Source organism: Blennius ocellaris (assembly GCF_963422515.1).
Source record: "Blennius ocellaris genome assembly, chromosome: 20".
NCBI classification, from domain to species: Eukaryota; Metazoa; Chordata; class Actinopteri; order Blenniiformes; family Blenniidae; genus Blennius; species Blennius ocellaris.
Genome location: NC_137669.1, coordinates 4,512,248 through 4,539,920, shown reverse-complemented (window position 1 = coordinate 4,539,920; position 27,673 = coordinate 4,512,248). Strand labels below are relative to the sequence as shown.

Here is a 27,673-nt window from a genome sequence, read left to right as displayed (position 1 = left end):
TCAAGTGTCCCTTTGGTACAGCAATCATTCATAATATCTAACTTTTTTTTTTTTTGCAAATTAATTTCATGGTCTGCAAACATGACAGTATCTATCGTCAGCGTACAACAACATGCTGAGATTAAAAGTCCTCAATGTCTTTTCCCGGGTTCGCTCCCTTGATTTCTTGGGCCAAATCATCAACGTAAATAACAAATAATGTAGGAGAGAGAATACCACCTCGTTTCACACCAAATGCAGTAGAAAACCAACGCGGCTTTAATGGATTTATAGAAATCACAATCGATTTATACCATCCTGATGGAACAATACCACTCCAGAAACGGTGCTGAAACAACCCGTGCAGAGGATTCAACAACTTGGGACTTTTAAGAACCTCAGTAGACAATCCATCCTCAGCCACATCTTAATGTGGTTTAGTCTTTTCAATGTCCTTCTGCGCCTCCTCCACAGTCATGTCTCTATTTAACAAATCATTAGTGCAGGACAGATAAAGATTTTCTTCAAGTAGAACCTTCACACTACAAATATCAGTTAGAAACTGGTCATCAAACTGGGAGGAGCTTATCGATCCCCCCACTATTAATGAAACTACAAGGTTTTTTATGTATAAAGTTATATTGATTGAATTCATGCATTACCAAAACTTGCTAATTTCCATTAAACTTCAGGCAAGTAAACATTTGTGTGGGAAAGTAAAAAGTTGTAAGCAGTTTCCTGACAAGGTTGTCATGCAAACACCAAATGTTTCTGAAACAAAAATGCAGAAGTGATGTTTTTCACTGTTGTGTAATCAGGGCCTCGGTCTTAACCCTCACTGAGCGGCGGTTGAGATGGAGAGCACGATGACGAGGTTTCCCTGATTGTCCAGAGTGCCTCCGTTATGTCCTCGAAGCCTTAATCATAGTATATTTGTTCCGCGCCATTATCACACCGCGCTCTGCAATCAGAGCAGCTGGACGTTGGTTCTCAGAAAGACATTCGATAGAATATCCCAGGATTGACAAATGAGGCTGTGCCATAGAACCGCCGCTCCCCTTTATGATCTGATCCTGTAACTCAACGGTTCACTGGTATTGTCCCTTGACGCAGAACTAAAATCTGAGTGTTTCGTTGCGTGGCGTGTAGCCTTTGGACGGATCTCGGCGTAATAGCAGCGCAGCGCCATTTAATACGGAACGCTGCCATAAGGAGATTAAAAGATCAGATTGTTGGGCCATGTCAGGATGGGAGAAGCTCGCAATCACTCAGGTGGAGGTAAAAGGTTTTCCTCGGAAGCGGTGAGATGAAACATTTTGCGGGAAAAAGTTGGGATGAGTTTCACTTTGTCTAATGGGAGCTCCACTCAGACGTTTCCGAGGTTATCGATTACCTGGAATAGGAAACGCCTAACTGGATTTTTGAGTCTCTGACAAGAGGCCAGTGTCAAGAGGAAACTCAAAAGGCCTTTGTGTTTTCAGACGGTACATTGCCTCTTCTATCAGGATTGTAACTCATCTGTGATCAGCTGTCAAACCTTTACTTTAAGTCAGAACCCGGAGGAGGGAAACAGGTTTTCATTGGAAACAACAGAAATGTTGTTTGGAAGCTTTAAATGTTGCAAAGAAAACCCCCAAATGAAGGAAACAAAAACATTAAGCAGAATATTTTCTTTTTCCAGTCATGAGTAGCATCTGAAAAAGGTAAAAGTAGGTGATGAATCTAAAATGGCTACAATTGCTTTGCAAAGAGTAAAACTGCTCAAACTGCTATAAATCGTTAGAAATGCTAATGGTGAAAAAAGAAATTGACAAAACTACTGAAATTGCAAGAAACAGTGAGAGAGAAACAGCAAAGACATCAAATGGCCAAAACAATTAGAATAAAAGAAATTTAAAAAAATTGACTTATGAAACAAACATAATGGATTCTGCATATTTCTGTGACTCAAGTCTTTGCTTTAGCGGGAGTTTGATGTGTTGGTACTTGTTTTTTTGCCAATTTCTCTTTACATATCAAACATCCAGGTACACCATCAGTTTGTTTGTTTAGTTGGGGTTTTTTTTTTTTGGGGGGGGGGGGGGGGGTTTGTCTTTACCTATGAAACTTTTCTTCATTTGTATTTCTTCATGGTTGGCTGTCAGCGTAGCGGTCAATTGACAAAAATATGAATGTGAAAGATGTTAGTAAACTAATTTTATTTGTGTTTCTCATATCAAAGTCTCACATTCGTCTGCAAAATGACAGTACCTTTAAAAGATTGTCTGGTGATGGAGTGACTAAAGAGCCACATGTAGCGCCGGGGTTTTAGAAAGTGTCTTGACAGTTTCTCACAGGTTCAAATTAAATGTTATGTTAGTTTTGTCAAAATAATTAAGAAAAATATCCCCCCCCATTGTGAGTTACAACATCTAAGCACATGCATTCGGATGGGTGAAGCGACAACTCTGTGGAGAATATCAGCTTAACTTTTTTCTTATGATCATGCTTTACTTTCACTGTCTGGTGTTTCCGTTCTGCTGGTCCACATGTTAACTGGTGACCAACTTGTGTCACCGGCTGTTGGCAGCAGCTGATGTTAAAAATAAGACAAATAAACAGTGCGATACTTTAAACTTGAATGGAAACAGCGTTTCTTAAATGCTAGCAGTGTCTCATGAGCTCGACACCAACGAAAATGCATTAGCTTGTGGCTAAACTAGCATGATGCACTCGCGAAAAGTAGGACTCTTGCAAAACCCACGGTGGAGTTGCCGTAAGCGCCCGTTCATTACATGTCACACTGCTCTGTGTTCAGCCCTGGCCTAAGCTGCTCAGCCAGGTGGAACATCGCGGGGTCGTTAGCCAGCCGGCTAGCGAGCCAGCCAGCTAGCACAGCGCAGCACAGCGCAGCACAGCGCAGCACAGCGCAGCACAGCGCAGCACAGCGCTGGCAGCGTTTCCTCGGTTTCTTGCCAGCTGCCATAAGCGTATGTGTGTCACGAGCTGGGGGCCTGGTGACACCGCGACTCCGAGCCAAACGTGACATGTATCATTCTGTGCTTAGTCGATGCTGCACGTGCCTCCAGCAGCCCGCTTGGCGGCGGGCGCCGCTCGTTTTACCCCCTCGCCGTTTTCCCTCCCCCGTCGCGCACTGCTGTTATCAGGCAGTGCCAGCGCGGCGCGAGCTGGAACACATTTCCCATATTCTGCATCTGCTGCAGGCAGGGCTGCATAGCTGTACCATGCGTCTGCCGCGACAGGCTAATCTCTGGTCGACAGTGTTCAAGCCGGCTCTCGGGGAAGATTCTCAGTCTTCACTGTGCTCGCAACAGCAATCTACACCCTTCTGTACCTTTTAAAAACGTGTCATAGCACCGATAGTCTTCTGCTCAGCTCCGGTGTGAGTGTGTGTGAGGTTTTCCACGCTACAGTCGGTTCGCGGTGGTCCAGATGGAACGTCTCGGGAATTATTCACTTTCAGTTATTGGGCCTTTGTCGTCTTTCCTCAAGGAGGAGCTCGATGTTGGCGGAGCTCGGAGAGCACGTCACGCATGTTCGTTTAGAAATGCCATCTAAATGTCAGAACCGACCAGCGCTATTTCTTTAATGAAACAGTATTTCTCTCAATCACAGACTTGTCAAAATGTCACACGTTGGTGTCGCATCACGTCCGATCGTATCGAGTCTGGAGAAAGAATGTTTGGTCCATTTGAATGCGACATTTGGTGGTGAAGCTCAGTTGTTGGGAGTCTGTGTGTGTGTGTGCGTGCATCCTGTCCTCTGGTGTAGTAAACAGCGTGTTTCTCTGGAGATCTCGGATGTGCGTTGCCGATAAGGGAAGGTCCTCATTTAAACGTGATTAAGCGAATCGCCTCTATTGCATTTGTGGCTTGAAGAAATTCCATTTCAGATGCAGCGCTGGCACCGTGATTCGATTTCCATCTCTAACTCTTTCACCCCTCCCTCCTCTCGTGAAACTCGTAGCTACATGTGTCCCTGTGCCGGCCTCAGTACCAAAATGGATACATCGCGTGTGTTTGGGCTTCAAAGAAAACGAGCGTGGAACATGTTTTCCGTGGCTTATTGGATCTACGGCTGAAGCAAAGCCCGGGGCAACCGAAGCATCGCCGCCACGAGATATTATCATGGTGTGATTAGCATGAGCTCTGCTGCTGGTGGCAGGAAGCCGGCGTTATTGCGCTTTGAATCTTTATCTAATCATTTCCATGGAGAAAGGGGTGATCGAGCAGATAACGAGATTTAAACCATTCGTCAGTGTCCAGGTTCCCATCACTGAGATGTAAAAAACATTGTAACTTGGGTTGACTGTCTCGTTCCCTCGGGTGGGGGTGGGGGGGGTGAGGGGTGGGGGGGGGCTTCACCACGTTCACCACTGCCATCTTTAATGAGAACGAGTCCCAAGCCGAGCGAGGTTCATATATTTGCAGAGGCGACATATAGCTTCCTTTCACGATTGTGGGAGTGGTGTGAAATCTCGCAGCTCGGATGTGAAATTGGTTTGGAAAAAAGAAAAAGAAAAATTCACAATAGCAGAGTTTTTTGTTTTTTTTGGTTCCCTTCATTAACGAGGTAAATAAAAAAATAAAAAAAGAACAGGCAGGATAATTATTTACTCAGAAAAATGAGAGATTGTCACAAGCTCATGAAGCGTTTGATCATGAAACCATTAAACCAGCCTCCTTGGTAAAACTGACTTGGTCGTATTAGGCTATGGGTATTTTTTTATTTTCTCGAGCAAATACTTTAACACACAGAAGCTACAACTTGTAATACCCAAATAAGTTGCAACTGTCAAAAAAAAAAAGCATCGTAAAATGTTCTTTTTGTTAAACTGATGTTTGTTTTATAACCTTATTTTTAAGTAAAAGTGGGAAACTTTCCATTTACATGACAACGCTGCTTGAAGCCACTGAAAATGCCACTTTTTGAAAATGGTTCATTTGACAACACTCAGTCTCCATCTGGGAGGAAAATGCAACTTTTTGAAAACCTTCTTTTGCATATGTGCACCACGGCCGCAGTAATTAGCTGCTCTGCACGTGCATCAGTCGATGGGCAATGAGAACAATGGCGGCCCCAGAGTGTCATGACTACCACTCCATATTCTCTTGGGACTTGATAGTTTTATAGTACCCAACCCAACTTCATTATTTGTCCATGCGAATGTCCGTGTACTTTCATTGTTAACTATTAAAGCGTGTGGATTCATTACAAAAACAACCACCAGCACCCAATACAGGCCTGACGTGTGAACTCATTTTCAGCGTTTCTGTGTAGACATCAAGAAGTTGCTCCGTACGTGCAAGAAAATTTTTGAAAGGTTTGCATACTTTTTCTAACGACTGTTTTTACGTAAAGTAGGTAAAGTCACATGTATGGACACAGTGAATTGTAGACTTTCCGGTGGGACGACTTTGAGTAATACTTACCACTCTATCGCTGTGTTTCCAAACTGCAGTAGCTGTGAGAACAGTGCGTACCGTCCTACTCTTGGAAGTGCTTCCACGTAGCCTGCTGTCAGGGAGGTATTCAGTCTGCTCGGATCCATATTGTCTTCAAACAAAAGGCGGGATAAATCTCCCCTATTCAGCCAGAAATAAGCCAACTTTCATTTGAGCTAAAGCGAGAGATCAGAGGACAATTGTCATGATGAGTACTTGGAAGGAATTTCCTGAGTCTACTACAACCACGACGTACTTAAAGCCATATCGAGGGTAAAGTATCATTGAGGTATACTATCAGTCGATCCGACTGTGGCGGTGGTATAGTGCCTAATAAACAGAGTTCTTGCTCCCCTCACAGATTTGTTGCTGGACAAGAAATAAATAGACAAGGTGTCATTTTACTTGGGGCCCCATTGACCCTTGACCTCACCTGTTCTCCCTGCGGTCCTCTGCAAACCTGGAGGAACCGCTTCTAACCCCGAGCTACCAAACTCACCTCCATCCCCAGGAGGGGTTTCCTGTTCACCAACTTCTCTGTTGACTCAATGAAAAATGGATCCAAAATAGAAAAAAAGAAAATGTGATATATATAGTTAGATGTTTAATCGTTATATGTTGCATCTATTCAGAACCATTTAAAACCTTTAATCATAATTCTTAACAACTGTATGGGGGTTTGGGAACTTTGTGACATTCTTGAGTTTAAATTATTCCATATTTGTTTGGCAGTTTTTTCATCAAACTGTATTTAGTGGAGTGATAAAGCAGTTTGTTTTGGATATTTTTTTTTTTTTTTTTTTTACAGCCGACATGCCTAATTTTCTAGATTAACAGTAACCAAACTGCACTGCTTTTGCCCGACAAGATCATAAGACCACAGAAGCCAGACGGTTGTCTGACAGAGCTTTAACTTCGACAAGTTTGGGTGGATGATGTCATGCGGCGCCTTGCACATGTATAAAAACTAACCCACTAAAATCTCTAGTCCCGCTAACCATTTAAATAACCAGTCATGTTCATACCTAATCTCCTTATCTCTTGGTGCTGGTGTGTACATTTCATTCCTTTTTTTTTCTATTCCTTTTTACAGCCATGAAGGAGCTTCTAAACCGTATTTTTCTTCAAGCATTGTTACTTTGCACTTCCATCTTTCGTTGTCGCCACACCCTTGCACGTCAAATATCACTTTATTTTAACGTCTTCCTGCTTTGCGACCCAAGTTCCTATGAAGAAGCGAACAGTTCCCGGGACTCACTCGTGTTTTTTCTTATTCCAGACTTTGACTGGAACTACTTCTGGTCATGGACCCGCTTCGTGGACTACGTGCAGTGCGTGCTGTCCTTCACGCTGGTGGCGGCCTACGTCACCTACCTCCTCCTGGACTCGGCGCTGTTCGTGGAGACCTTGGGCTTCCTGGCCGTCTTCACCGAGGCAATGCTGGGCACGCCGCAGCTCTACTGCAACTATCAGAACAAGTCTACCGAGGGCATGAGGTACACGTCCAACACGGAGAACTCTCTCTAGCGTTTAACCCTTGAGAGGTCACAGATGAGTGTTGGGATGTTGCTTATCAACCGTCCAAAATCCTCTTCAAACGAGGTTTACAGGCATCTTTTACCCACATGTCTCTTCAGGTATTCATCTGCAGCAGCTGACCGGGACAACACATGTTTATTTCTGCTTTTTAACTTTGTAAAGTGTGAGGTTTACACATGTTCGTCTTCATCGCTGGACCACTGATCATGTATGTTGATGACGGTCCCATTCAAAGCTCATATCATGGGCTTGGTCATAGTCACTGTTCGAGTTTTGGCTTTTAGATGATCAGATTAACTCGGAAAATATGAAGTCGCCTCGGTAAATTCTTAATCAAACCTCATTAAGGGGGCCTCTCGGACAACGACTGATGGAGGAGAGCCTACAGTGCCTGTAGGCTGCTTTTCTTCAAACAAGCCAAATAAATCGTCTTTATATCTTCACTGATCAATTACAAAGGAGAAGGCCGCTGAACGAGTGTTCGGTACTCATGTTAGAGAGCCTAATGGCTTCAAAAGAAGGATTACTCTGCTTGTAGCCTCCATTATATAAACCAGTGTGTTGGGTCAATAATGTGGACATGAGAGCTTAGTATGGGCCTTCAGGATTTGTAGCATTTGAATAACCTCTTATGTGGAACCATTAGCAGAATTTTCTGTCCTTTTATTGAGTTTTTGATTACCTGAAGAAGAGTGGCTCTTTCCTCGGACAGTATAGTCGTAGAATGGGTGACCACAATTTTTCAGCTCTATTTGCTGATGTCCATAGTCGGTGGAGTTAATAAAACATTATACAGTTATGCTGCAGGGTTCGTATTGATTGACTATACAATACTTAATACAGAACAGACAAGGTGGCACATTGCAAAGCTCTGTAGAAATATATCATCAAATACTAGGGATTGTCCCCTCCACTGGATCGGTATCGAGTCCGATCCACTGGATCGGTATCGAGTCCGATCCACTGGATCGGTATCGAGTCCGATCCAGGCCAAAATGAATGGAGCGGGCATCAGATTTTTTTTATTAGAACCCGTCCCATTGATCCATGAGCCCAAACTATCTCATATATCCTCAACTTCACTTTGCGCGACATGCCGTAACACAGCCGAGCTGTCGCCATGGTTACCATGCGCCTGTGGTGTTGTCACGTGAACAGAAGCCTGCAGAGCTGTAGTCATGTTTGCCGTGTGGAATTAATTTACACTAAAGGAGGAGAAAAGTTGAACAGCTGAGTGCAACGTTTGCAAAATGAGTGTCTCAAGGGAAGGCGGCAAAACTGGACGGGTTCAGCGCTGAGCTGCAGCGGAGAGGAGATGAGGGTTAATTTAGAGCATATTTTGCCATAATATAAGTTTTAATAAAGCCACAGCAGTTACACACACAACTTCAGTTGGGATCATTCTCCTTCTTTCTTTAGGGACCGGAATAGTTGTTGTGATGTTTTTAGATGTCAGTATCAACCAAATTACAGCCACGTATTATTAACAACTTTTAGAGTGACAAAAGGAATCGTATCATATCGGCCGATCCTCAAGGCTGCAGTATGGGTATCAGATGTGATAAAGTGGCATCGAGCCATCCCTATCAAATACCTGTTTAGTGCAATCACATCTTTGACTTCTGCCGTTTTGTTTAACAGTCTTAGAATTGTATTTTGTGCAACTCGGTCCCCGTCTACACAGTGTTTTTTGGGTGGAAACCGGCAACTTTAATTTCATTTTAGGTGTCAATTTACATGCCAACGGTGCTCAGAACCACTGAAAACTCAACTTTGAGACCAGCTCTCAAGGTGGAGCTTTTTGGAAAATGCAACTTTTCTGTTGAGAGTCACCACTAACAGCATTCCAACTTCGTTTTCTCTCCATACAAATGTTTGTGTACTTGCCATTGTTAGCGTTAATGATGTATTGTTCTCAGCAATTGTGTGTGTGGTTTCTTCACAAGCAACAGCACCCACTAGTGGCCCTCCATGCTCGTTACATTGTTTTCAGTGTTTCTGCCGTTTCCTTGGAAACAGCTGTTTTCAAGATATTGCTTTTCTTAAGCAAAAATGCAAAAACGATGCATTTTCACACTTGGAACGTCATGTAAACGGGGGGCCTACGTAAGGAAACCTGTGGATCAATCAGATGTTTTTTTCAAAATCACATGAAAATGAATGGGCTTGTTTCTTCGCCTACACTGCAGGAAGCATCTCATTATGGTTTTCTTTAACGTGCAATGTGAATTTCGATAACGCCAGAGCAGGTAAAGTCTTACCCTACACACCCCATACGAGAGGGTCCCGACTCGAGCCTTTCTCATCCATACCCACCAACAGGAAATGTTTGTCACCTCATCTCTCGCCATCTCGACCTGATGTTTTGGTGCCTGCCACACGGCACCGGCACATAATGACATAATTGCGTCACGCGGCACACCTGTGTGGCAGCAGCTGCTCCGCTTATAATCCTCCTCTCATTGAAGTTTTTCATTTAGAGCGTCCATCTGCACAGAGGCCAAAGGCCCCAATCAGAACCGCGGCCCAGCTTTGCCAGATGACGCGAGGAGGTGGACGGTGCAATCACTTGATGTAAACACACTTTAAATGCAAAACGGTTATTGACCGTCTGTTTTGCTCCTCTTTCCAATCTCTGAAGAGGCAATGTGAATAAACCAAAGCGGGAGTTTGCCGTATCCCTGATTAATGATAACGTCTTTATCCTGATGAGCAATGTTTTATTTATGAACGCCACTTCCGTCACGGGCGGCTTCCGAGGGCGTCGCACCACTGCTCGCACTGAGTAATGACTCCAGATTATATTGTCTCACATATGATCATTAACGCCGACACGTGCTGATTAAGTATTCCTGGCACCTGTCGAACAGTAAGTCGGGATCCTGACAGCCATTTGCGAAGCTAACATGACAATCAACCCCTCTGGAAACGCTTGTGGTGATGAGGCTCTTCGTTCCACTGCATCCATTTCCAAAGTGTGATTCTGGCTCGTCAAAAAAAAACAAAAACGCAGTAATTACAGGGTTCAGAGTACATATGATTTCAGAAAGCCCATCCTCTTTCGCGGTAGATTCTTAGATGAATTACACTGAACGCTTTTCCCAAACATTCCACGCCGCTTTAATCCCGGGGAACCTTCAACAAGGCGATTGGTGCATTGGAGTGCAGGAACGACTGACCTGATATGGAAGACTCTCTCAGGGTGAGTTTGTGGTACACGCAGGCCCGTGACGAGAAAAAAAAAAAGAAAAACGGCTCCCTCTCAGTGTGAGTCCTGCCTGGGAGCAGTTTGTGTTGCCCCCGCCCGGCCCCTCGCTGCTGGTCGGCTTTCTGCAGCAGACTGATAACAGAGTTCCAGCAGGGGCTGCCTGTCCACTTAACCCGCCATGACAGCTCCCACACTGGGCCTTTCTTTACCCTCTCTGTCCCCCTGCCTTATTTATTTTTTGATTTCCTCGTGCCTGCCACCCCTTACCTGCTGTCTCCCCGCAAATACTGCACAGAAAGCCACCTGAAATGTGTGGTATTTGATGAGGCCACCTCCACTGGAGTTCCTGCGGATTATTTCCTGTAACTACGATAACTACTTTTTGTTGATAGCCTACTTTCTCTAATGTCTCTGCTTAGCTTTTCCGGCGACCGTCCAGTACGGACAAAGGCGAAGGCAGACAGCATTGTGTCGACCAAGTTGGACACGTTGGCATCTTTAACTGCACCCGAGAACTCCATGTTGACTATTTAACCCTCGGAAATGGATTTGGGTGAGGTCCAGTTGGCATCCATGCTTCTTCTATCTTGGAATGTTTGATTGTTGAAGATTTTCAAAAGTCTTGCTCTCCTTTTTCTAAAGCCCCGACAACAATCCTGTGGAAAAAGCAAATGTTTTTGTTTTTTTAAAGTATCATCCAGTGCTTTCCCCCCCACAAATAATATGAATTCAATTCAACTTTATTTATACAGCACCAAATACAACACAGTCATTTCTAGGTGCTTTTACAGAGAGAAACCCAACAATCAAATCCACATGAGCAAGCAGAGCGACCGGAAAAGAAAAAACTCCCTCTAACAGGAAGAAACCCAATTACTATGTCAATACTTGACATTAGCAGACATCCAATGTTCACCTGACCTGTGGTCCGAGGGCCAACTGTGGTTTGTGGTCCACTTTTTATTGGAAAGCAGCAAATTCGACAAATAAAACAAATATCATGCAAATATGAAAGCTGTATATTTCAGAGTATATCAGAATACTGGCACTACTGCATCAAAAAGGTCGATTCTAGCTTGTTTTTTCTCATCCTCTTGGATTAGTTGCAAGTGATTTTGAGCTTAAACACCAACAAAACCACAGATTTGATCCTCCTTTTGGTAGTTTCGAGTTTTTTGTAATGAAATTCGACTATCCTGTCTCTTTGTGGAGCTATAAACTCCTACACACCAAACCTTTTACACCACAATATAGCAGTATTTTGATGTGTGTGGGCTTTCTACTCTATGTAACACCAGCCTGTTTGGACAACGAGTGTGTTTTTTTTTGGGGGGGGGGGTTTGCAAGTAGAGTGTTAAGTATTATCATTTACTTAAAACACAGAAATTCTTGAAAAGTGCATCACTTTTGCACGTCTCCAGAAAGTATAACTGTTTCTAATGCATTTCATTTAGAATAAGTGAAAATCCACACACCAATAGAGGCGGCTGCCATGCGAGGTGCTCAGTCCATCCATTGGGAGCAGTTTTGGGTTCAGTGTCTTGCTCAAGGGCACCTCAACATGTGCACAATCGTAGAAGGGGAATGGAACCTGCGACATTCCAATTGAGAGACGACCACTCTACCAAGCTGCCTGTAACATCATTTGGTTGGATGCTTCCTGTGCAGAAAGACGGAGAATAGTATTGATTATTTACATTTCTTCAATCGGTCTTTGATGCATTTTAGAGTTTGTTCAGTATTTCTTCTGAACAGTCCGTCTTGTTTGGTGCTTTCAGAAAACGTGCGTCCATTATGAGCTGGGAACAATCCCACACCGCACCGACATGCTTTCAAAAAAAAGCCACGCTTTGTGGTTCCAGTTGAAAAGGGGCCAAAGGGATTCTAAATCTCCAGCCCTTAAATGAACGGGGAAGTTTTGCGTCGGGCTCGTTCTCTGCCGGCTGCACGGCGCGCTCAGGAAGCCAGAGGACATTGTCACTTCCAGTTCTGTTTATTGTTTTGTGTTCTCTGCTCCCCGAGTGCACAACCTGTTGAGTCTGGCAGGCGGTTGCTAGGTTACTTTACCTCGGCAGCTCAAGTCGCCAGCGCCTGTGTGCGCGTTTGTGTTCAGGCAGGGATACAAAGACGGGAACCTATAAAGACGACGTGTTGAGCTTTCAAGTTGGCAGATTTCAAGGTTAGAACTTAGAGATTTATATACGTGTGAAGACGGGTATACTTGGTGGGGTGCCCATTCATTTTATAGAGGAAAAGGTTTACCGAGTGTTCGTATTGAGAAACACCAGGCTGGCTGGCCTCCCCAAATTAAAAGCCCAGTGGACGGGCGAAAGCTCTGATCAGGGGGAAATGTTTAAGTCTTCAGTGTGACTCCTTCCACATACTTGTATGTTCAGGCTCACAGCAGGGAGCTTCTCAAGCAGGCAGGAGGCGAAGTCGGTGCAGGCCAAAGATTGGAATGAATCATACTGGATGTCCACAGACCAGCATGTCTGACATGCAGTTTTTTTTTTTTTAATCATCAAGTATGAATGGTGTCGGGGGGGGGGGGGGGGGGGGGGGACGATGGTCCCAGGAGGACCGATTTGGAGCCGTTTGGTGTTCCTCCCACGTTAATTCTCCCCCAGGTTCTCTGGCCATGATGTCTGACGCCCGTAACTGCTCGGGTGCCATAATGGCTCCTCAGAGGTTTGCATGAATGCCGCTCATACATTGTGTATGAGATGGAAGCGCCGCTCCCCATCCGGGGCCGGTCCCAATCTCTTTAGCCTTTGGTGTCACTTCACCGTTCTCGCTCTCTAAACTTGTCAAGCTTTGATTCCCGGGGAGCTCGTTGGCAGTTTAGAAGGCGGACTTGTTGCATTAATGTATTTACCTCCAGGCTGTCTGAACTTTTTTCAGTGCAAAATTTGACAACGTGAATAAGCTCGAGGGCCATAACCGTAAAAAAAAAAAAAAATTTGTCAGAGCAGAATCCTCCAGTAAACGTTTTCTTTTCCGACCAGACTTTCACGCCCATTTTTTCTGCCCATGTGAACACAGGCAGTGAAAAAGTGTTATTAGAAGCTCCACTTTGGCTCAATAATGTCGAGGTCACCACCTGGTGGAGAAAACTCATTTCAGCTGCTTGTATCTGCGATCTTTCTCTTGAGCCTTTACTCAGAGTTCATGACCACAGGTCAGGGTAGAGATGTCAACAAACCGGCAATCAGAGAGCTTTGCCTCACAGTTTAATTTCCTCGTTACCATACGGCTCTGTTCCCGTGACCGCATCTTCACTGCAATTGATAGCACCATATTCCGTCTTCTCTTCGCTCAAACCTCTACACCAGGGGTAGATTCCCTTTTCTCACCCGAAGAGCATGACTTCATTTCCCATCACAGAGCCATGGATTCAGATTCGAAGGTGTTGATCTTCTTCACCAGTGAGTCTGTCACCCTGTAGGATAGCTTGATCTCCGGGTATGTAGACAGCCGCAGCCCTGAAACAGACAGAAAAGCTCACAGTGGTGCCAAAGCAACCATTCTGGCCAAATCCCCTCCCAAGATGGCTGTATGCTCCTCAACAAATACAGTAAACCCCGTAGGGTTGGCAAATTCTCAAACCTCTTTGATGTGTTGAAGGAGAGGTTCTTCTGTTCCAGGAAGATTCCCTCATTGTTCCTTCTCAATTCCAGTTACAACGTTTGGTCCCAGTCCATTTTCCTGGACGCTGGCGTCACGTTTTCCAGCGCCGCCAAGAAGAGTGATGCCCTGAACCCCCTTCTGGTCCCTCTTTGTTTAAATCTGAGCGCAATCAAAACTGTAATTCTGTTGGAAATTCCAAAATGATCATTTGTCAGTTTTAATATTGTTTCTGTTACAATATACCTGGAAAGTACTAGAATTGACAGCAAATGTAACTGAAGTCTTTGGTTAAACTTTGTAGGTAAGCAAGGTGGGAAAAATAAACTTGAGAGCAAGAACCCACGTCCACAACATGTGTACTTCAGATTCTACATGTTTGCTGGCCTGGTCAATAAAAATACAAATAAATAAGTGGTCCGTTTCACACAAAGCAGGTGTTTCCAAAGAGCCAAACCTCTGAAAACTGGCTCAATCTCAAAATGTCCTTCAAGTGAAAACTCGAGGTTCGCGTTTCCACGGCAACGTCTTCAAAACAAAGTCCATTTACACAGAAATGACAGAAACACTGAAGTTTTCTCAATGTAGCGTCTCCATGGAGTGTTTCCGTCTTCATCAACCGTGTTGCTACAGAGGCGACTGAGCTTATTACGGATTTCACATCTTTTTTTTTCTTTTTCTTTTTTACATTCTCTAGTAATTTGTTAGTTTCATAATCCAGTGTGTGCCAAAGTAGAAGTTGTACTTTAACGGTCCACAACAATGAGTTTCGCACATCCATAATGTGTTTCGAGTTTCATGTGTATTCTTCCTGCCTCTGTTTCTGGTATAATTTGGTGTTTGTGTGTTGGAGTTACGGCCCAGGCATAAATACTTTAGAGATTTGTAGCGTTACTGGCTGTTTTTGAGTAGCCAAATGTATTTGTTAATGAGATTTTGCCTGTATTTTTGTGTGTTTACGGGATCATAGACCCCATTTACGCAACATTTCAAACGAAAAAGCATCACTTTTGCTTTTTTGTTTCATAAAAGCTTTGCGTTAGGACGACAACAGCATGATCCACACACACACACACACACACACACACACACACACACACACACACACACACACACACACACACACACACACACACACACAGTTTGGCATTTTCACTTGAAATCATTGTTTTGTAAATAGGGTCTTGTTGCTTGCAGTTATGGGAAATAGAAATGAGTGTTTATTCAAAGGAAAGTACCTTTGGAAACCGTTCCATTTGCGATTGCCCTGTGGTTTCATCAGAGGGTTTGGTATGATTGCTGCTTGTCCAACAGGACTGCCTCTGGAACTAAATGTCACGTTTGGGAAAAACTCCAAAGGCTGTGAATCAGGCCAACGCCCTGCATGCAGCACTTTGTGATCGAGGCCGTCTGAAGGTGTGAAAGGCTACGCTGCGTTTGTAGCCTGCCTTGCTCCTCGAACACACACACCAGTGTGCAGGTTCTCTTTTGCTCCAGTAGGAATTTGTTAGTTTAAAGCCAGTTGTGATCTGAACGAATGGCTCTCGGATAGAACTTGGTCCATAGCAGACGTTTTACTGTTATTGTCGGATATTTGTTAGCAGTGTTTCGTCAGTCTCAAAGTCTTTTAAAAAGATCTTTCTCTCTGCCGGGCGGAGGTACACAATGTTAACTTGAGTGTGACCGGACTGTTTCTGTTTGAGTGTGAGTTCGGGCCCGTTTGTTTATATTCCTGTAAAACTGCTGATGCATTTTTGTCAATACAACCTGGCAGCCTTCACTGATATTTGAAAAAAGGATGTGTGTCCGATCCTCCCCCTCAGTATGTGCTCGTGTAAGCCGTCTCTTTAGTTTAGCTTCCCCAGGTTTTGTTTCACCTCTTTTCACTGCTTGCATCCTTACAAAATTCTACATTTATCCCTTTTTTTGTGTGAGAGATGAATCTCAAGAGGTGAAGGGAAAAGTTGCAATTAAACTGTTTTGGAAAAGCAAAAGCTTTGGTTTATTAATGACATCTATCCAATAATCTGCTAAAAGTAATGGCCTAAAACAAAGTGTTTTATACCCCAAACACTAGTAGGAGTCTTACCAGGAATAGTTTAACTTTAACAGGCTAATTTAAACAATAACAATTATAGGGTAATTCTACTTCTAGGCACAATTTACACGACAACTATTTCAAGTGAAAATGGAAGGGGAAACATTTTTTATTTCTGTTTACATGACAACCGTGCTCAGAGCCAGTGATAATGCTTTTTTTTTTTTTTTAAACTGCTCCTAAGGTCGAACATCTAAAAATGCTTAAACTGCGTCTCTTTTCTGAAACTCTGTTACTGCGCATGCACGTCACGACAGTAGTGAATAGCTCTTCTGCAGATGTGTGTGATAGCTCAACAATAAGAACGGCAGTGTTTGCCTGCGGAGGGTCATGGCTCTCCGACCATATTCTCCTGCGACTTGGAAGTTTTAGAGTTGAGAGTCACCCGGAATAGCAAGACAACCCGTCGTCTGTCCTTGTGAACGTCGCCGCACTCGCCATTGTTGATGTTTACGGCGTGCTGCTCTCTGCACGGATGTGTGCGTGGTTTCATTACAAAACAGCACCCACTGGTGGCTCTGCAGGAAAACGACGTCTTTTTCAGCACATCTGCCGTTTATGTGTGAACGGACATAGTTTTTCATAACGTTGTGGTGTGAATGTGAATTTTAGCATTTTCACATGAAACGACTTGTAAATGGGGCCGTAATCTGTTTCCCAATGTTTAATTTTTTTTTTTTTTTAAACATAAAAATAAAAAAAAATAGAATGGAATTTTTTTTTTTTTTAATCCTGTATTCAAATAAATTTGGATGTAGAACCAAGTAAAACATTCTGACAGCCGGCCTGTAAATATTTGTGAAAGCAGGTGTTTTATGCGACTCTGCCAGATGAAGAAGTGCATGTGTTTGCGCCGGCGTCTTCCTCGTGAGCGTGTGACTGAGCTGCATGTGGGGGAGGACCAGAGGGGTTTTTTTTTTTTTTTTTGCATTAACACTTTTCCAGGCTGCTGCTGGTCTGCTATTATTGGATGGTCCTGCGCCTGGAGAGGCAGAGGTACATACTGATACTGAGCAGCCTGCCATAAAACAAATACAACATAACAACACACCCACAAACAAGACAGAGAGATGGGACATGCAGACAGCCAGTGGCAGCCTTATAAGGCTCCTGGTCGTCGGCTGCACACTCGATAACGGTGCCAGAGCCTTATTTAGCTGGTGGGCTTCTGTACACACACGTTATATTTACATACCTTCAGTGGACTTCACATTAACTCGCATAGATTTTCCCGCAGCCTCCCCAAATCCCAAGCAACTGGTAGTAATTTAAACGTACCTTTTCCTTAAACTACCTTAAACTTGACTTTTCCTACAGAGCTTGTTCCCATGATTATGACACATACACACTATTCCTCGGACATTGCATCGACCACCACTTATTTCCCTGCACACTCACTTTGAAGTATAATATTTACCCTTAGTCGAACTTCCAGAAGTGTCCTCACTAGAAATATTAAGTTCCGAGGAATTGCTTTATGCTTCAGAAGGAGGATGAGTGACCGTGGGACCAGTGAAATTCCCGTACTGATTCATTCGTAAAGACTCGCACTCATTTTACACAAAACTACTTTACATTGACTGTAGCTTCAAGCAGATCACTTGAACTCAACTGTGAGTTCACAGGTTGAAAGTGCACAGACCAGTGGTTCTCAATTATTTTCTGTCACGCCCCCCCTAGAGGACAGAATTTTTTTCAGGCCCCCCCCCCGAATTGTACTACCATTGAGAACTTGATAATATTTATTTATTTATCTGTATAAGCCACTGTATGAGTTGCTGGCACCAGCATTCTGCATACACTCGCCTGATTATCAAAATAAATCTGCTATGGCGTGAGGTTTTTTGCACCTTGCGATGTGGTGGGCAACTTTGTAAGAGGCTAACAGTGCTTTTTTGTTTACTGATGCCGCGCTGACAAAATGAGCGGCTTGTTGGCGATACTCATGGAGTTTACCATGAAAAAACTCCAGTGGCTTACTGACATAACTGGGGTGTATGGTCTCTAGGTGTATGGTGTATGGTCTCCAGGTGTATGGTCTCCAGGTGTATGGTGTATGGTCTCCAGGTGTATGGTGCATGGTCTCCAGGTGTATGGTCTCCAGGTGTATGGTGTATGGTCTCCAGGTGTATGGTGTATGGTCTCCAGGTGCCGTCTTCATTTATTTGGTTTCATGCTCCGCTGCCAGAGTTTTTAGGCATAAAACACAAACGGGTGTTTCCTCGTTTCCGACGTGTTCACGGTAAACCCAAGGGCTATGTAGGCATCGTCATATCTCCTGCTCTTACTAGGTTTATACCGGTTACTGTCACCTGTTTTCTTTTCACTCCTGTCAGAAACTTCTCCACCTCCTCCTCCTCCTCCTCCTCCGCCAGCTCTGTACACCGGTGTTCATGTATAGTACTTCTTCTACTCTACTGGGTTGAACAGGCAGCCTGTTGATTAGTTTGAGCACTGCTGCCACCTAGTGGCTGGAGGCCCTTTTTTTATTGTTCAAGCATAAATAAAGACACTAATACTGAAAGTCGCGCCCGCCTTGCGCCCCCCCTGACACCCCACCACGCCCCCCCAGGGGGGCGCGCCCCACCATTTGAGAAGCACTGGCTTAGACTGACGGAACCTTCTGTCCATCTCCTGCATTCATTGTGTGAGTAGTATGGTGTGTATCCGGGAAGCTTGTGGCCGTGGAGCAAATTGAGTAATGCCACTTGTGACATGTGGGGGCCAGTGTTGAGCTGTATTGAAAATCTACAGACAATACATTTCTTTGAAAAAAGACTTCTAACCTGTGCATTAAAACAAAGAAGCTCTGACTACATTTGCGAGGAGCGTGGAAGGGACGTGTATTTGTCGACTGGCCTGTTCCAACACAACCTCAAGAAGCTCCGTGGCGCCGGTAGGGTCCATAAAACTCATCGTGATGTCCCAGAAAGCAGTTTGAACTGACTGGAGCTCGGTGCCTGCCTCATCCCAAGTAGAAGTGTCCTTCCGAAGATGGTATTCTTTACTCAGAAATGGATGGTGACCATCCTCCGGTAGGCTGTGAGCTTTTTAAAACCTGATTAAACATTAGAACCTCAAGATGAAGCCAAAACAGGAAATCGACACCGTCGTTGTCATCTGATCTCACTCTTGGCTACCTCCTAGTGTATCTATATAAAGTGTCTACTGTGTGTTACCAGACTTGGTTCCAGACGATGTTTATAAAACCTCCCGACACACACGGCGGCTTGCAGCCTCGTGCTGAAATGGATCTGAAGCGACTCCCAATGCTGGCGGGCCGTCAACCCCTGTGGCCTGGTGCGTGACTCTTAATGCTGCGGTGTCGCTTGTAGAACAGCTTCACATCATCCGTCCCACCCGACATCCCGGCCATCTGCTCAGTAACTCCACGGGGCGAAGTCCGTTCCCTGACGGTTTCTTGGTTCACTCTGATCATCGTGGACAGATTTAATGATAAAACTGGGAACATTTCACACTGGAAACACCTGCAAGTTAAATGAAGATACTTGATTTCAATGAAGTCTTACTGCAGACAATAACTTGAATTTTGAAGTTGAACCAAAGTGCCATATTTCTAAATAAGTGTGCTGCTGCTTTTTGCTGTTCCCTCTTTTCTGCAGCACTTTTTTTTTTTTTACCCGTCACAGTTTACTGATGTGTGAACTCCTGATATACAGAACAAAAGAAGACTCTGCTCGAGCTGCTATCTGTCTCGTAACAAAATGTTCTGCAGACTTTCAGATCAAAATCTGCCGTCCTGGTTCTGTGTAAAGCAAAGTGTGAAGGCCCGGCACTGTAAATAATTAAAATGAAGTGGGTATCTCCCAATCGTTTTATTAATAAATTCTCTCTTCATGCTTCTGTGATTCAGCAATAAAGCGCCTTGTTAAAGCGGCATGAGAATGTTTCTCCAAAAACAATTGAACTCTCAAAGATACAAGTTTTTCTAGCTCATGCAGATAAGTGCTGTGCTCGCATCTGATTAGACCCTCCGGTTTCTTTATTATTGATGTGATGGTTTAAAACATATTGGGTATGGAGAAATTCTTGCCAATTACAATGCAGATTATTTCTTTTTTTAACCAATCGGATATATGCTTATATCCATGTGTGTGAAAATCACCTCACCTAAAGGGTACGTCAATAAAATTCCTCTTTCTCCCCAAAATATGTGACGATGACAATCCCACGGTTTACGTAACTTTAGTTAACTAATTTGTATGGAAAATAGTTCTATTGAAATATATATGCAAATACCAATGTGAGCATGGAAACATGAACGGACAGCAACGGCTTCATTACTTTACTTTTCTTGTAATTGTTTTGTCGGCGCATTCCTGTAATTACACATTCAAATTGTTCCGGTTGTTTCTCACCACACGTGTGGTCTTTGTTCCTCTACTCATGGTCATCTTAAATTCACATTTTTCCTTGATTCCTAAGACATTTTGCCTTCAGTGAGTAATTCTTGGATTCTGCTTTGCATTAGATTTGCATTGTGACGTTTTCTTTGCTATGAATATAGGTTTTAATGTCCAAATTGCTCCAGATGTAGAAATTTCAGTAATTGTGCCAGTAAGAAAGAACTCTTTTAAACGGTATTTCTTCATCATGTAGGTTTACTGAGTATCTGCTGTATGTAAGAAATGGGTTTATGTAAATGATGGTGTAGTAAATGGTGCTAAATGTTAAAGACCTTTGTTGGAGAAACAGCGAGCAGCAAAAAGAATCTGGAATCGTCCAATTGTGTTGTTGATCTTCTTACACGTGTAGTAAAACTGTTAATCTCAACCACTGCGCATTTGCAGTACATTGCATTTCGTAAAAGTTTGTTTTTCTTCTTTACATGCAATTGAAGCCTGGTGCATTTCTAGGAATCGTTCAAAAGTGCTGGTTGTTTTTTTTATTGGCTGTCTATTGCCATTGATACATACATCTAAAGCACAAAGGAAAGTTAGTTTCCACTAAAAAAAAAAACTTTGTGTAAGCGGGGCTCAATGTTCCTGTTCATTCAGCAGCCTGAAGCGTAAAGTTCCACGAAGCACAGTCCTTCAGTATTGCTTCCACAGTTCGCTGAGAGGTGTTTTTAAAAACGTAATCATTGCCTGAGCTCCAACCTTATTAGTCCAGCACCAGAACCTCTTTTCTTCTCTGCCACAATAGATCCAATGAAATCTGCTGGAAACATTCCTCCAGGAGTTTTCTCGACATCGACCGAGGCTGTTAAGAGTCTATAGACATCATCGTGATGTTCCAGGAAGCAGTTTGAACTGATTGTAGCCTGGTGAGTGTGCGTCCTCCCAAATGGAAGCACCTTTCAGGAGATGGTACTCTTCGCTCATCAAGGTGATGGCAACAACCCTCTGGTAGGCTGGGGGGGGTTTAATCTGAATCAAGACCCGATTGATCTATATCGTTGTGTTGTTTCCACTAATTCTGACATGACCATTTGAATGTGGCAGCAGGAATGAACGCTCATCAAAAAAGCAATCACTTCTTTTCCCCAACTTTCATGAATCCACATGGAATCCAGATTTGACTACGACAATGGTACATCAAGTTGTGTCATGAGCATCCATTACAAGCAAGCATTCAATATTCTCTTAAAGGCCTAGTGAAATGTAAAACACTACTTTGCAAAAAACGATAGTTGGGCTACTACTTCTAAGGTTCCTCCGACTCTGCCCCACCACTGTTGTCGCATAACAAAGTTATTTGAATTTTGAATCTCCAGCCGAGGAAGTCGGGGGAATCCTTCTTCGTGGGCGTGATGTCACGAGTTGTGCAGATCTCGATCTGTTGTGTTTATATCGGCTTGTTTCCCTCTTAAATATCTTAACAGTGTTAAAGTCTTCAAGTTTTAACAGTGTTTTGAAGTTATAGTCGGCGTTTTATGAGACTTGACGAAAGATTGAGCCTGGAAGAGACCGAGAGAGGAGAAATGGAGCACAGACGGCGGGAGCTGCTAGCTGCTAGCCGCTAGCTCGGGCAGCTAGTAGACGATCAAGTAATACCTGGATTCATCTTCGGTGATTCCGCGCAATCGGAAAAGCGCTTCGACATGATCCAGGAAGTCGTTCTGCCAAAAGTCCGGAGCCTCAAAGCCTCAAAGGTGAAAACTGGCGGCTGCTGAGGAGGACGAATGGAGGACGAAGCGTCTTCTGCTTCCTCAAACATGTTCCAGACGGGGTCACCGATGGCAGATCGACCCTTCTGTGTCTTCTTCATCAATCACTGGGTTTGAAATGATGATGATGATGAAATATTGTTAAATTCAGCCTCTTCGTCGTCAAAACTCTGATCCTCCATAACGTAAACACAACTTGGGCGTGTGCACAACTCGTGATGTCACTCTATTATTGTCAGAAGCTCCGCCCAGCAGAGGAAATAGCGCTGTTTATCGGCTATTTTCTCGCAGATTGCCGTGTTTTAACATTTTACCCTTCGACCAGTTAGCATAAAAAATGTCCCTAGAAGCGACAGCCAGAGTGTTTTGGAGGTTGAATATAACCTTGCCACACGTTCTTATCAGAACTCTTCCTGACAATCTCACTTGTGTTTCCATGGCTTCAAATGAGTTTTATTTGAAAGTTTGACTCGTTGATATTGGTATCTGTTCTACAAAGCCAGTGCCAGTCGGGCTCCGAAAAACTCTATTGTAGTTACATAACATGAAGGCAAACTAAGTGCAATCTTGGTTGCTGTTCAGTTTCAAGACGGACATCTCCAACACGTTTGTCCTTGTCACTTTAAAAGAAAACCCACTGTCGGAAAAGATTGTGTGCTTGCAACACAGTTACCCTATTCTTTTTAAGTAGCTCATGGAATAAAAGTATTCTCTTGCTTCTGTCTGTGTCTTGTAAAATCAGCTTGTTACATCCCTGGACGAGAGCTGATGTCTACACTAGGTAAAATATTTAAACCCGGAATGCAAGATGGATGTGCATCATCTCATAAACATTACCTCCCACAAACCCACCAGAGACAAACGGGTTGAAATCTTTGGAAAACGCTTCAAGGTCAAGTGAAGTTTGTGCACGAAACACAACTTTGTACTTACTGCTTCAGACAGCAGACAGATTTGCGGTTGACGAGTTAAAATTCATCCCTGGCTTCACTTTACCGGGGCTGGAGTTTATTTGTCTTATCTATTCAGTGGACATGATGAAGAATTTACTGCTAGAATCTTGCTTCAGTGCTCACTGCTGCTGCTGACGAATACGTTACGTAATACTACAGCGGGGATCTTTCATGAGTACTCCAGTGCAGTATCGGACCCGTGCATCCCTGACATTGATGTTTGCAAAGTTTAGTTGCACTTTCCTGTTGCTAATCTTGTGTCCTTTCCTCACCTGGCTACAAGCTACTGGGAGTGCAGTGGAGATGTTTTCAACAAATTGTTTTCAATCTTGGCTTGAAAACCATATAAACAGAAAGTCCTCACACCTTCACTGGGCCAAGTACAAGACAGCGGTGGCTCACCTTTCTTTCTGTTCTACCCCTATACGTCTGGGGGGGGAAAGGTGACAAATAAGTCGCCAGGCATGATCGCAGCCCATCCTCCCAACCCTCAGTGTGTCCTCCGCTCTTATTAGAGAGACAACGGAGGAATTGATCGAATGAGGAACCGGCTCCTCTCATCATTACCTGCAGATCCACATGGTCATAACTGAGCCAGCGGTCGCTTGGGGAACCATGGGGGGGGGGAGATAACAAGCTCCTTTCTGTAGGAGAGGAGTGCTGTGATGGTGGCGAGGAGGATGACGACTGGGAGGGTGAAGATGTAGTGGTGGGAGGATGAGTGGATGGAGAGATGTGCTGTAGAGAACGAGGCTGAGTGCAGTGCAAAGTGGAGAGGGATGCAGAGACACACAAGGATATAAGATGCACACAAATTCTCCATACAAGTGTTTTTTGCTTTCTTCTTTCCAGGCTAGTACCGTATTTTCCGCCCTATAAGGCGCACCTAAATACCTCAAATTTTCTCAAAAGCTGCCAGTGCGCCTTATAGCCCAGTGCGCCTTATATATGGACGATTGTTCTACTCAAGACTGCTATTTCACAGCTGAACAACCAGAAGCTTTTATTTTGACAACTCTAAATTTGCAACCGGATCTTCAGAGCGGACCACACTCCACACAACACCTTAATCACTCATGGTTGCACACCAACGTTCTAACAAACCAAAATAAACTAGATGAAATAATTACTCCCTAAACTGGGGAACAAAAACACATAAACACAATCAACACCAAGCCCAACAACAACCCACAATAACCTCCAACAACACAAAACATGAATTTGTCGCTGCAAGGCATGATGGGACATCATGCCTTGCAGCGACAAATTCAACCTGAGCTCCTCAGTGCAGCCGATAGAAACTCCCATAATTCATTGCAGCTGTTTGTGGTGTTTTAAATGCAATTATTGGGGGTTATATTTGGTTTATGGTGTCGGTAATAATTGTGTTGTGTTGTGTTTTTGTTGCTTAGTTCATGTAGTTTAGTTTATTATTATTATTATTATTACCGGTAGTTGTAAGTTGTCAACCAGTAGTGAAGAAGGTTTTGTGTGTAGTGTCCTCCTGGCATAGGCTGCAGGTAGGACTATCAAAATAAAGTGTGTGCACCTCTCTGGGTGTTAGAATCAGTGGAAAATGTAACCTAATAGCTTTGAGCTGTAAAGGTTGCTGACCACTGGTCTACTCCATGCGCCTTATACGGCGGTGTGCCTTATATATGAATGAAGTTATAAATTATGTCAATTGATGTAGGTGCGCCTTATACACTGGTGCGCCTTATAGGGCGGAAAATACGGTAGGTTTTTGAAATGTACCTTTGGCACGCTTCCACGGCGTTCTTCCGAGACGGATAAAACACAGCTGTAAGGGCTAAAAAAAAAGGTATGACCGCTAAATGAGCCAAACAGTAAAAATTCATAAAACAGCTACAGTATTGAAAGCCAATAAGAAATCTATGATCGCTTAAACCGGTGTAATGACTAAAACTTAAAAAATGGATCAACTAGATGGAACAGCTTAGTTGGTTAAAAGATCTAAGATGCTTGTAAATGCAAAACAGGCTATGTCGGCTAAAATTTATATAATATTTCCAGCTATAACACCCAAATCAAGTAAATGGCTTAAGTGCCTAAACTGGTTAAAAAGGCTATAATGGCTGAAGCTTCTGAAATATCTAGAAGCTAATGTTGGGGCCAACAAGCTCAGGAAAAAAATACTATTTTATTTAAGTGTTGGCTTGTATTTTGTAAAAAAATCATGAACAAACTTAAGTGGGGTTTTTTTTTCTTCCAAGATTTGTGATTAGTTCCTGATTCCGGGGTTGCCCCACAACTATCAATTAATAACATATGTATTTTAATTAAGAATTTTAATTAATATATATATTAAATAATTTTAAGAGACTTGCTAGCCTTAATTAAGGCATTGCATTACTGTAATTATTAATGAGTAAATGACAATTTAATCAAATGAATAATTTAGATTAATCATACATTATTTGCAGTGACGTTCGGGTTCGGGCTAAAATGCCTAAGACTGAAAAATAAGGGTATAATGGCTTAAACAGCATTTACACCTGAAATAAATAAATATATAAAATGAAGGAAGAGAAGCGGCTAAAATACGGGGCATCAGAAAAGCTTGCTGGAGGGAGTTGAGATCACTGGCAAAGCTTGATCACATGGATTAGTTGTTGTGACCCTATTATGATATTGCAGCCGCGATCGATCAGTTTCACATCTCTTTAATAAAAAAGATTGATCGGATACAGGATGTGTAAATGGAAGAGGCGAACCTGTCTGGCCGGCCCATGATTTCAAGATTTTCCATCTGTATGAGACCAGTTTGCATTTTATGGTGTATTAGGTACTAATCCTAGCAACGCAGGAAACCGTGCCTTTTCTCTTGAAACGCCGTGTAAATGAGGCCTTGGTCATTTTTAGGAGGTTCTACTGTTTAATTCAATTTCGGTGCTTTGACCATTGTTAACGGATTCAGCCCTTTTAGACGTTAAAGCCATTTTGGCTAAATGACTTTTTTTATTGTTGACATTTTTGTCGTTACAGCATCATTGGTTCTGAAATTACAACTTTTATTTTCCCTTTATTGACTTAATCACCATGAGATGCTTTTGGCAACTCAAAATCGATCAGCTGCGGGAGAAGGTGACGATAATCTACAATCCATTAAAAATAGCGTGTGAAAGATTTATTTACATTGGCTTTTCGTGAGAGTTTGCACACCTGTGAGCTGGGCTGGAGTTAACTTTCACAATCAATCGGAATAAGCCGTCGCCCCGCAGAAAGCTAAAGTTAGTTCCGGGACGAAGTTTGGATGTGGAGGCAGAACTCTGACGGATCCAGTTCCTCCGTACCAGGAGAATAACGCTCACCACCATCCTGTACGGCGAGGCACAACTGGGGAATAACACCGTCATTTAGATTCACGGCGGAGCGCAGCTCAGTGACAGGTCTCCCAAATATAAAATCCAGCGGTGCTTGTTGGAATGGTGCCGACGGAGCCGCCTGACACGCCTGAGTGAGAGGATTTCAAACGTCTCAGCGTGCGTTTTGTCTCGTCGTAGGCAGGTTGCTTACGGAGGCATATCTGAAGCGTCCTGTAGAAGTGTGTGTGTGTGTGTGTGTGTGTGTGTGTGTGTGTGTGTGTGTGTGTGTGTGTGTGTGTGTGTGTGCGTGTGTGTGTGCGTGCGTGCGTGCGTGCGTGCGTGCGTGCGTGCGTGCGTGCGTGCGTGCGTGCGTGCGTGCGTGCGCGCGTGCGTGCGCGCGTGCGCGCGCGCGCGCGCGCGCGTGTTAGCTACAGTGCTGGCTCAGTCCTTCCTTTGTCAGCATTGCCTTCAACATCCCTGCCTCAAGACACATTAAAAAAAAAAAAGTTTTTGAACTACAGCAACAATAAAAAAAAAAAAAAAAAGAAGCTGAGTCACGCAGCTGTGAGCTCAGCAGAATTCACTGGTTCTGTTTTTTAAAAAAAACAAACCTTTTTTTTTTTAATGGGGCTGTTGGACTCATGTCACCTGAGTGTGCTCAGTTGCGCAACATGTCTTTTTTTTCCCTTTTCTATTTTTGTGTCAACAAAATCGTGCGCCGGCACCCCGGGGCTCGGGTGTCCTGCGCTTCCCCCGCCGGCGTCAGACTTCCTGTTCCATCTCATTAGTGGAGTCCACAGCGCTTCCCGGTGGCGGCGAGAGGACGGAGACGACGCTCGGAGGAACTGTCCCCGAGTCCCGCTTTCTCCACTCTCTCGTCAAAACAATGTTCTTTATCTCGTGTTGTATTTACTGCTAAACTCGTGTCCCGGATCGCCTCGGAAGCTCATGAGCTTCACAGTCGGATACGTGCCGCGGGAAGCGGAGCCAATTAGAAGTCGGCGCCCCTGAGAAGAGTTCATCATTTCAATTTCCCACGGTTGGTTATTGTGGCAAATTTCTAATTCTGGTCGTGTCTGAACTGATATTACATTCCTCCGACCTCATTTCCCCGTCGTCGTTAACGTGCGCTCCGAGTGACCAAATTGAATTTAAAAGAAAGGGGGGAGAAACGCGTCGGAATCGGATGCGAAAGCTCTCCGGGGCGCCTCGGCGGTGGCCAATTTGGCCGCCGAGCTGGCTCGGCGTGGACAGACGTGAGGGATGTAATTGAGCGAGCAGCGAGGGGCCGCGGATGGTGACGCCGCCGCTGTAATGAAAGGTGGAATGAATTGCGTGTGTTACTTTGAAGAATGACATTCGAAAATAAAAA

At 43.8% G+C, this 27,673-nt stretch overlaps 1 protein-coding gene across 2 annotated transcripts in view; it reads left to right on the top strand.

Moving 5' to 3' along the window:
- The window catches only part of slc66a2 (solute carrier family 66 member 2), a 41,414-nt gene that overhangs the window by 6,643 nt on the left and 7,098 nt on the right, over positions 1-27,673 (top strand). For both annotated transcript variants that reach the window (XM_080516365.1, XM_080516364.1), the window contains one exon: positions 6,703-6,919. In XM_080516365.1, the coding sequence (XP_080372491.1) occupies positions 6,703-6,919 (217 nt within the window). The remainder of the gene's footprint in view (positions 1-6,702; positions 6,920-27,673) is intronic.